The 11,343-nt window shown below is 38.4% G+C and overlaps 1 protein-coding gene across 1 annotated transcript in view; it reads left to right on the top strand.

Moving 5' to 3' along the window:
• The first annotated feature begins 1,662 nt into the window (after positions 1-1,662).
• Positions 1,663-11,343, top strand: part of LOC117411874 (kelch domain-containing protein 8B-like) — an 87,175-nt gene continuing 77,494 nt past the window's right edge. The window contains exons 1-2 of the mRNA XM_059000165.1: positions 1,663-1,981; positions 6,452-8,179. Of these exons, the coding sequence (XP_058856148.1) occupies positions 7,789-8,179 (391 nt within the window). The 5' untranslated portion in view covers positions 1,663-1,981; positions 6,452-7,788. The remainder of the gene's footprint in view (positions 1,982-6,451; positions 8,180-11,343) is intronic.

The raw sequence follows: 11,343 nt of genomic DNA, 5'->3' as shown, positions 1-11,343 counted from the left end.
TTTATGTGTTTTGGCCTGGAGATGGTGACCTTAATATTGAGTTTGTGTTGACATCAATAGGAACAAATTAGGACTATGAAAAAGTTGCCTTAATTGTAGCGTGGCCTTACTATACGTCCTTTTAAATGTGCTGATTTCAAAGTTGTTTTTTTTGCTTGTTTTTTCTCAATCTCCCAATAAGCTAAACGCATTGGCCTGCAGGTTTAGTTGTCTGGAAATCCAAAGCAACATTGCAGTAGCACTGCCAAAAAAAACACTTCATATTCAAAGGTGTACTCTGTACAAAGTACTACTCCATTGTTAAGCCACAAAACCCCAAAACAAATAGCAAACACTCTGTGATATTGAGCTGCTTTGACATGTAAATCCCCTCTGTCTTACCTGACTCTCTCTGTGTTGTTATTAACCAGCAGAACTCCGAAAGAACCACAAGGGGCAGTGATGTAATTACTCTATATTGATCTTTGGGATTCCTTTCCATTTGTTCCATTACAGTATTTCCTTGAACTTTCTTGCCTGTTGGCCACTGATGAACACCTTCTCACATCCAGAGAATCCCTAAAGTAACCATGTGGTTTTCCATAGAATATCCTGGAACCCAGGGGTGCAGAATGTGTGAAATACATTTAAATGCATTCCAGGGCCCAGCAGGCCAGAACCGAAATATAACTGAAGATATTTGATTTATATTAAAAATCATGCATACAGGGACCAGGGTAGATAAACTATAGTATATGTTGTAAAGTATTGGGTCATTATACTGCCTGGCTGCATTTAGGACCTGTCCACACAATTTCACCCTGAATTATAGATGTGATGTGACATCCCTGCAGCACTGCAACGCTGTGTGAGTCTATCAGAAATGACCTAACAGCATTCGAAAGAGGCATGATGGTGGGTTCAAGGCAGTAGCAAGCAGGGGGTGCTGGAACTAGGGATGCTGGGGGTGCAGCAGCAGCCCTGGCTTTGCATGGCTTCCATCATATACAGGGGTTACAGTTTTGTTCAATGGCTTTCAGCACCCCCACTATAAAAAATGTTCTCTGGTATCAAGGACAGTCCTGACGGTTAGGCTGCTCCATCAGACTGTATATCAAAAATGGCAAAACAAAGAGAAAGTGTTCCCCCAGAGAGACAGCTGTGTGCGTTACAAAGGCACCTTGTGGAGTCTATCCCACCACAAGGCTGTGATCAGGGCAAAAGGCACACATACTTAACAATGGCCAGAGGTGGACTATTATTATGTGTCAGTTCCTAATAGGTATATATAATATGAATGTGCCTACCCTTTATCTCCAAGACTTATATGCTAGTGCAAATGTGTTTGATAATGTTTGAGAAAGATGGCAGCAGACTATATAAGTGAGGTCTTCATTTTACATATTACATGTTACATATGCATTTTACATATAACATATGCATTTTACATATAACTTTTCCTCAGGAGAATTGTTTTTCACATTATTTGCATGCATACTGTACATCCGACTACAATCATAATAATTGCAGCATGCTGGTACATTTACAGTTCCTCTGCTCTTCCTAACCCCCGCCCCCGCCCCCACACTAAACTCATTCAGCTAATTTGCTAAGAACTTGGTTTGCAGTTATAAAGGGTTAACCACGTGGGTGGTTGTTATTCCTTCGACTCTGACAGTCAGAGAGGTTGATACAGAGGTGGAGCGTAAAGAGGGGAAAAAAATACCCAGAGAACAGATACTCTGTAGAGAAAGACAGTGTCTGGAGAGCTACTGTACTAATGAGAGCAAACTAAAAGATAAACAATGCAGCGTTTCAAAGCGAAAGCAAACGAGCAAAAAGTGACCGGTTGAAAGCCATTGGAAGCGATGAAGAGACGCTTCTGATCAGATCAGAGCATGGGATGTTTTATTAAGTGTCGGAGTTCTGAAATGCATTGAGAAAAACATATTAATCTTTTCATATCAAAAACCAAGAGAAGAAAGTAAAGAAAAAATATCAGGTAAGTAATGCAAACCTTTAGTTTGCTTTTAAAGTGATTAAGTTTTTTTTTTTTAACATTTGGTGGCAGTTTTTTTTTTTTTTTTAAGAAACTATTTAGTAGCCTGCATATTTTGTTTTTTTAAACTAGCAGCAAATATTTCAGAATATATATGCACACATACCATACGTTTCTGCTCAGCAGTGGCTTTGTAGTGTGTTTATTTTGTGTGCATCTCCACAAAAAAATGGATCAATAACCAATACATTTAAAATAAATAACCCCCCAATTTATGAGCTAGCAGATGACCTTAACTCTTAAGTCTCGTAAGTAAGATCATAAAGTCCAATGCGCCCCAAGATAACATCCGTCCCTTTTGGCGATATGAGACGCAGAACATGCGGCTGCTCTGATGTGCTGCATGTCGCGTGTGCTAGCTTTCTTAAATGATATAGTAAAATACAGCAACAACAATGTTATGTTTCTGTACTAATCAAATCAAAGAAAATGCAACCGTTTTTAAACTTCTTTTCACCAGAAACAGATTCTTCACGTTTGTATCATATTGGTTATTATTTGAGCTGTTTTGGGGTTCATTGAAGTCCACGATATTCTAAGTTCGCAAGTCTTAGCTTATATAGAAAAAAAAAAAAAAAAAAAAAAAAAAAACTATTGTGTGGCTTTCGGATTTAATTATTTTGTACGCACCACTTTTAGGCATTTATAATGATAATCACATTCGTATTACTGTATGTTTAGCTGTAGTATATTAATGGTATTTGTTAACGTGCGGACCCTATTTTGAGCTATATCATACACTTTAACCTCGGTTGTATCATTCATGCACATAGACATACCAATTAACATTTAATGCTGTCTGGTAAGAAGACATTCTAAAGCAATTCACAAGACACATGCATCTAAGAAAAGCGATGTACAGACAGTTCGTAAACTGGCTTTCTTTGTTTGCTGAAACCTCGATTTGATTTCTAATATATCTATCTATCTATCTGTCTATCTATCTCTGCAGCAACAGCTGTTTATGGGTTTATTAGGGGACGCTGTCTAATGACACAGTGTTGTACGAGCATGTTTACTTGAAGTTACAGAATCATAGCAACTTTAAAGATTCTACAATGTGCATTTGTGTGCAATTCTGGCTCCTTAGACATTCCTTTATACAACAAAGGAAAGAAAAATCATAGATAAAATATAATCTCTACTGCTAAATCGTGTTACACGGTATGTAATTATGCGCGTATAATCGTATGCGCATAAAGGTACTTTGCCATTGCATAAATTAACAATTAAATTTGAATCTGTCAGGTGTAATTACCGACCGTTATAGTCTTAAAATGGTCTTCAACCCGCAGATTGCTCTGTGCTTCATTTTTACACTGAGGAAAAAATGCCTTTGATTTGTTTGGTGGTTTCAGCATAGCCTCTTGTGGACCAGAGATATTGGATTAGATATTAGATTAATTTCCTAAACGTTTTAACTTGAAAATGAAACCTGTTTAAAGTGTGAAATATTGGAATTTATTTATAAGCAATCAAAAAAGCCACCCTGAGAAGCCCTCCATTGTTTATGATATATACATAATTAATATGTATAATTGTGTATACTGTATGTAATAGAATAATTGAATAAATAACCTTAGTGTCCACACCCTACTGTATAAACACTACAGCTGACATCTGTATTTGATGTGCATATCTTTGACAACGTTTAACACTTAGGAAATATTTGAACCCTCTCACTCTTAAGAAAATTTATGTTTGAAAGTCAAGCCAATTCATCCTATGTGTAATATATTCAAATTTTGGCCTTCAAATATGCAAATTATGCCTCATTTTTAAAGACAGATGCCATCACATTTCATATTCATTCCTGGCATCTCATTATTTCCAGATCTATGTTTGACTGCAAGAGATGGCATGACTCAGCAAATGCATAGGAATAACTTAAATATATTTAGTCTAGAACATAGATTTAGGAGAGTTTTTAACCCATAAACAGGGTCAACTAAGCCAACTCCGGTCTCTATTTTTAACAGAGGCTAGGCCTAGGGAACACATTTTGAAGTCAAATGTAGACAATGTAATGGATTGGCGATCTCAGAGCATTGAATTGAACGTGTTCCATATTTCAGATGTTTGTCACGTTTGCTGCTAGATGGCGATTCAACAGCAGATAAGCAAATCGGAAAACATAAAAGAGTTATTGTTATTGCAGCTACAGCAAGCTGGCTCACAAAGTGTTATTTAAACCAGTGGTTTTCAACCCTTGGTCCCGGGGACCCCCTGTGTCTGCTGGCTTTCATTCCATGAGCTCTCAATTACTTAACTAGACTCATTGAAATGATAATTTGCTTAATTTCTCTTTGTATTGTGTAGTTAATTGGAAGCTACTGAAATAAAGTTACAAAGGAATAAGATGCTTTTCGAGATGACGAGGGCTATCAAGTGGTAACATTGTAGCACGTTTGACATTATGGTTAAGTGAAGTATTACCACAGTTGAACATAACGTAGTTGAAGTGGAACATGAATAGAGGTCATTGTTCCCTCTAGTGCTGCTGGTGTTTATTTGTTTAGCCGGCACACTCTTTATAGGGATCTCTTTCAGCCTTGCAGCACGATGTCTGGGGAAAGAGAAGTGCTTTAGAGCAGGAGTGGCCAAAGTTGCCCCTTCCACTCCTGGTCTTTGTGCCAACCCTGTTCTAAATTGTTTAACTGAACCAATTAAACCTCCACCCAGACCCTGAAGTGGTTAATTATCTCATTTGACCTGTTAAACCTGGAATGGAATGGCCCTCCAGGACCGGGATTGGACAGCCCTGCTTTAGAGTATTGTGACTTTGATGAGGTGTCAGTCTGTTTACACAATAAACCAAGCACTGAACACTCAACAAAATCAAGTAGCTAATGTCTTCATCAATGTCATGGGGGGTGCATCAGCAGAAACGTTTGACAGCGTATGCTTGGAGTTTAACAGAGACAGCTTAACTTGGAATATGTGAGCTTGATAAATGTACTTTTGTCTGAAGAGAACCTGTTGTTGTTTCAAATGACACGTTTTAACATTTGCAGACACAAACACAGTTCTTATCATTCTCACAGTTAAAATAATACAAACGAAACATTAATACATGTTTAATCCATCACGGTGTGACAGGTTATTAAAAATCACTCTGAAATGTGACACATACTCTGATACAGCAAAACCAAAAATGAGCTGTGCAAAGGGATCAGACAAAAAGAAAGGTTCTCAGTGCAACTTAGTTACATGTGGTTTGCAAATTTGCAAGGGTACCAAGTTCCTTTCTGTTCTAGACCAGTGCCACCAGGTCAGATCAAATACATTCTAGGCAGGTGTCTCAGTGAGAAATGAGTCGTAAAGGTTTTGTTGGAGAGTGCATGGAAATCTGGCAAGAAAAGTAGCGTGAATCAATTGGCTGGATTGGAGATTTCAGAATAGTCTGCATTTCATATTGAATGACATAGCGAGTAGCTAATGAAGTGCATACCAATTACTGTTCTTTGACCTTTGAAGCTAGAAGGGAGGGAAGGAAAACGATATTGGCAATTGCAAACAAGTGACAATCAATGCATACCTGAACAGCCTTTTTCTTTCCTTTGCTGTTTTATCACAAATCATATACCTCGCCACGATTCAGCTTGAAAATAATGACGATATTATCTCACTGTCCGTATTGATTTATGCCTTTATGAGTCAACATGTAGCTTCTGTCTTCTCCACTGAAGTCTGCTATTCCCTAAAGGCATGTGACATTTTGGTCTTTGATCAAGGTAACCCGTTAAAGATGGGTTTGAATCACCTTCCATTGGTTCAACAAAACATACATACCGGGAGAAGGTTCAGCTCTCAAAACCGACAGGAAAAAATATATTAATAGAATACTGCATGGGTCAGTATATCTTATCACACAATAAGAAGTCTCAAGTCGGCAGTAATACACAAATGGTGCAGCTATATGTTATTGTGGTAATATTATATTACAGCATATGTTATTTTCTAAATTTTGTCTTAAAATCAACAGACGTTTGTTTTTCCCCATACCTTGTCTCTCCAACAAAACCCAATGACTTACAAATATGAGATCACAAGTGTTTTTCTCTTAAAGTTTTTTATTATTATTTTTATTTGAATGCTTCAGTTATTGAATGCTTGTTGTTTGAGTTCCTGTCGCTCCTTGGTGGATTTTCTTTGACTTTATTTTCAATGTATGTACCTCTACCTGGCCTCAGTTTCTTTATAAAAGCTTCAAAATAAGAAAAGCTTAATGACATAGGAAGGTGCACATTGCAAGAATATATTTTTGCACATACCTCTTAACATGGCAACATAGAATATATAGAAATACTAAAACATGAAAAATGAGTGGTGAAAAAAATGTGGAAAGGTTGGGCTAGTTATGAAAAACAGACTTATTAACATTTATGTCTTTTTTTTTTTTTTTTTTTTTAGGAAGAACTGTGTCCCCAAAGGAGCAGAGGAAGGTAAAGACAACTTGTTTTTACAGTCCAAATACTCTTTATATTCAGGACTAGTTTTTGCTACTGCACTTTGAATCTATATTTCAAGCCACATCCAGACAACCCCAAGCTGAAGGCAGCACATGACAATCAATGAACCCCACTTCTCTTGATGCAGCGCACATTCAGATGTCAGCTCCCTGATCTCTGTTTATTCCTTACGGCTACGGATAAAACCTAAACAAAGGGGACATTCTGCATATGTCTCTGCATACTGATCACTCACAAATTGATCCCTTCGTTGCAGACGTGTCAAGGAAGAACATTTTCATCATTCCGGTCCATCACCATTCGCCTACATCAACACGAAGGCCTGAGAGACACCTCTCAGGAACTCTATATTGCTTGTCATTCTATTTGGAATTCCTGGAACCGTAGTGGATATTTTGGAACATTTAGCGTGTCACCTCTGTGGTTCATTTTTTTTTTTTACCTGTGACCGCTCTGGTAATGCAGACAAGTGTAAATGCTCAGGCCTCTCTTAAAACAAGATGCTTCTTTTGGGTTCAATCAATTAAAAAAATAAAAGCATCCTCTTCTTCAAAAGAGTTTTCCATGCAGATCACTTGGAAGGCCAGTCTGTTTGTACTGTGCTAGATCTGCAAAGCTTTCATCCATGCAATAATAAAGAACAGCCCATCTGGTTGCCTGCATATAAACGGCGTTGGTTTCTCAGTTACTGTACTCATGAACGCTAGAGCTCACACGAGCTGGTAGTACAGCAAGTGACGGAGCTCCTTTCCCTGGAAAGTTGCTCATCCATCAATGCATGCTTGTCCTCACATACTCCAAAGCCTCAAGGCTATACCAATCTGCCTCTTCCTAAAACAGCTTGATTTGAGATATATGAAATAAACCACTGAACTGTGCTAGCTCATACTTTCAGAAGGATTGATACTACAACATTGTGATGGCTTGTGGATCTCTCTTTTTAAAGTCACTGGTCTCAGAATTACATTTCTTGCCTTTCAAAGAGTTCACTGCATTTTTTCTAGCTTCAGTACAGGTTTTACTGCCCTGGATGTGAAGTTCTAGCCTTTATATTCTATGTAATGAATTTGGGATGTCATTTATCTAATTAGATTTGCAGATTCTATTTCTGCACAATGTCCTGAATTTGTTGTCTTCAAGATTCACCTGTTTTGAATAAGCTACCCTAAAATTTCTCATTCTTAAATCCAGATTTGCATGATTTTTAAGAGCAGGACTTGTCGCTATAAGACCCCAGTCTCCTCTGCAATGAGCCAGGTTTACTAGCGCCCAGCTGCCATGCCTGTGCCTGTGATGGCTGTGAGCAGTGTCAAGTCCTTGTACTGGGAGGTGTTCCCCCCAATGCCCACCCGTCGGGTTTACTGCACCCCTGTCTACCAGGATGGTCTGCTGTACGTGTTGGGGGGCTGCAGCGAGACAGGGCTGCCTCTGGACACGGCCGAGGTGCTGGATGTGGTCACTCAGACCTGGAGCCCCTTGCCCCCCATCCCCACTGCCCGGGCGGGTGCTGCCGCTGTCTCCTTGGGTAAGAGGCTCCTGGTGATCGGGGGGATGGACGCTGAGCAGAGACCCCTGGCTTCTGTGGAGATCTACAACACAGACGAGGGGAAGTGGGAGAAGAAAGCCGGTGTGGGGCAGCCATCAATGGGCATCAGTGCCGTGGAGAAAGGTACGTTTGTAAACCTCTTCACAAACACTGACTCTACCCACCGTTGTTTATACTTTGTAAATGCTAAATAGCTCATATTATTGTAGCGCAAGCTATACACCGTAGTAACATTTGCTTCTTGAAATATTTTTAGGAAGCCTTAATTGAGTATTTACTGCAATGTGCAATGCTTCAGTGATAAGGGTCAATGGCAGCCTATGTTAGTGTATGGTAGCACAGCGGTAATGTTGACATACCAGTGATTTATAATTAGGGATCCTAGGAATCCATTTGCTGCAGAAAAACACGGATTTTCTATGCTGTCATAATTTTTTTTTTTTTACACTGGGGGCGGGGCAAAAAGGATGCAAGGTTTTTTTTGGTTGTTTGATAACCAAATCAATACACTTATTATATATAATCATCAATACAGGCAATTGTGCTTTAAATTTACGTTAACATACTTGTTCAATAAAACTGCTTCTGGTGAACGAGGCGCACTGTCAGTGTCACATTCATATTGAAACGTAGCTGCAGTTTACTTCAGTATCCAGTGCATTATTACGACTGAACAAGCTGCCAAAAATGATAATGTTTAAAGTACAATGGTAAGTTTGTTTATAGTATTGATGGATGGGCACTGGTGAGCTTGTAACTTCCTAGAATTTAAAAATGTACCAATAAATACTTCCTGTGTTATTCAATAGTACTGTTTGTGTATCTTATAATGTGGGGGGGGGCTCCGTTTTAGCCTTTTATTTTAATTGCGGAATAACGCAGATAATTTTATTTTTTTTTGTCAGAATTGCGGAAAACTAGGATCCCTGATAATTACACTCTTGCACTATATCATGACCACATTGGTATAAAACTTTCTCACTTCAGTTTCACCAGCATTACCCCTTTTATATATTTCATTACTTCCTTGACTCAGTTTTGCATATATCTAAAGAACCACTTGACCAATTGTGATGAAGCTTGCCTGGGACATTTCCATCTGGATGTAGGTCAGATGCCCATTTTTATTTACATGTTCAGAAGTCATGGTGATCTACATGCTCATGTCAACGAGATCATTTTGTACTCAATGCCATGGTGGGGTATGAATGTCACTGACACACTCTACTGTGAAGCCCTTCATCAGGAACTTCATCAGGTCAATGAAATATATGCACTGACTGAAACCTTTTTAAACACAGTAGTCTGACTGCCTGTCGGAGGAATTGGATTTAGGTCACAGTCAGTGGTTAACAGGTTATAGAAATAATTCATAAGAAGTTGTGGTACTTTAACCTTTAAAGCTGAAACTGACACCATAAATATGACATATGTCAGTATTTTTGGTATTCAGTTTAAAAAGATCCTTGGTGAATCAAGCTCTCTCTGTTAATGAGGCTCGCTTGTATAAAAATCAATGCTAACATTCCAGAAGAGTTCTCAAATGTCTTTTCGCATACTTTAGTTAATAGTATTCTGTCAGAACTTTAAGAGGTTATTTTAACATTCTTGCAAGGGAACATCAATCTGACGTGCCGAAGAATTCAAGTTTTTAAATGTAATATTTTAATGGAAAAGAAGTCCATCCTTATTTTTTTTGCCAAAGTACATTGTGAAAGGGAAATAAACTAGAAATAGACAATTATGAGAGCGCTTTTGTCGTGTATAGTAAAAACTGGTTAAGTGGATCCACAGCATATTGTAATCAGAAATTGCATTCCCTTTCCAAAAAAATAAAAATACTGCTTTATGAATACACTTTGATCAAGATTAATACTGGGAGAAATATTTGATTATTTTAAAGAAACACTGCTTGAAATGTATTTGTTGATATAACAGAATTTCCAAGTGACTGTATCAAAAAGATACCATGCAAAGGAAACCAAACCCTAAATGACATCTGCAATAAAGAACACCCTGTACTGTACAGGACAGTGCTTCCCTCCTTGCTTTGTGGAGGTAGACCTAGGAGGTAGACTTCTGGCAGAACTAAGGAGACTCCTCTTTACAAGGAGTGGTGAGGGTATGGAATGGGCTGCCTAGTCATGTTGTTGAAACAGAATTACTTGGATCCTTTAAGCACCAAATTTGTTCTGAGATTAAGAAACTTTTTTTTCTGTTTTAATGGTAAAATTATACTTTTGTTTTCCAGCTAATTCAAATTTGAATACCCGTTGGGATTTAGAATTTTTGTTTTAACATGAAACATGAAACATGACCACATACACATTACAGGTGTAGTTTCCGTACCATTTCACTGTAGATTTAGACCATAACAGTTTTCTACTATACTCAAAGAAAAAAAAGAAAAACAAATGAAAGAAATTGAAAATGTTTTTCACACAACTGCAATAATAATAATAAAAAAAACGCACTTTCTTAGCTCAGTGTGTGCTACATATCAAACAAAGGTGGTCTATCCAACACTGTACAGTATATGACGTGCTTTATACGTTTGAATTATTTTTTTAATTCAAGTTTAGTATTGTTGACAGAGGCCTTGAGCTGACTCGACCCAGCTTTCAACATCACTATCGAGCACTCAGCTAACCAAGTGTCAAAACACTGCCCTCCAGCACTGCAATAGCTAATACAGAAGCAAACCAGTTATAGTGCACATGCCCTTTTACACACACACACATTTCACCTGACTGATTCGCAGAGCATTGCTGTTGCCAGGCAACAGGTGTGTGGGGAATGACCTAGGAGCACAACAAATACATTTCTAGAATGATGAAGGCTGGTTTTGTTGATGCTGCTGTTGACTTCTTCAGCCGCCTTTCAGAACCCCCCCACCCCTCCCCAGTCTATTTTAAAGATGTTAGTGAATCTTAATAGCACCGCTGATTTCTCTGAAGAGTAAGTTATGGAGCCCACACCACCTCACCCCCTGTACAAGTCTCTGAATGCTAAAAGCCAGAGCAGTAGATTGGGTTTATTAGACTGACTGTCATACATACGGACACTATAGCGTTGAATAGGTCTCTTTGTATTTAACAGAAACCGACGTACACAGATAGATCTATTCACATTAGTGTAGAGGACTGCTTGTCTAATTGGGATGGAACTAGGTAAGGGCATTCCTTAGCTCCTGAGAGTAACAGAATGTGGGATATGGAGAAGCCGCTGTGTACTTTCAGTTAGTACGTCCTGTAGGGCACCACTTGTTGTGTAACAGATGTCACAAT

Source organism: Acipenser ruthenus, chromosome 25 (assembly GCF_902713425.1).
Source record: "Acipenser ruthenus chromosome 25, fAciRut3.2 maternal haplotype, whole genome shotgun sequence".
Taxonomy (NCBI): domain Eukaryota; kingdom Metazoa; phylum Chordata; class Actinopteri; order Acipenseriformes; family Acipenseridae; genus Acipenser; species Acipenser ruthenus.
The sequence above is the reverse complement of the archived record's forward strand: the minus strand, read 5'-3'. Positions and strand labels throughout refer to the sequence as shown.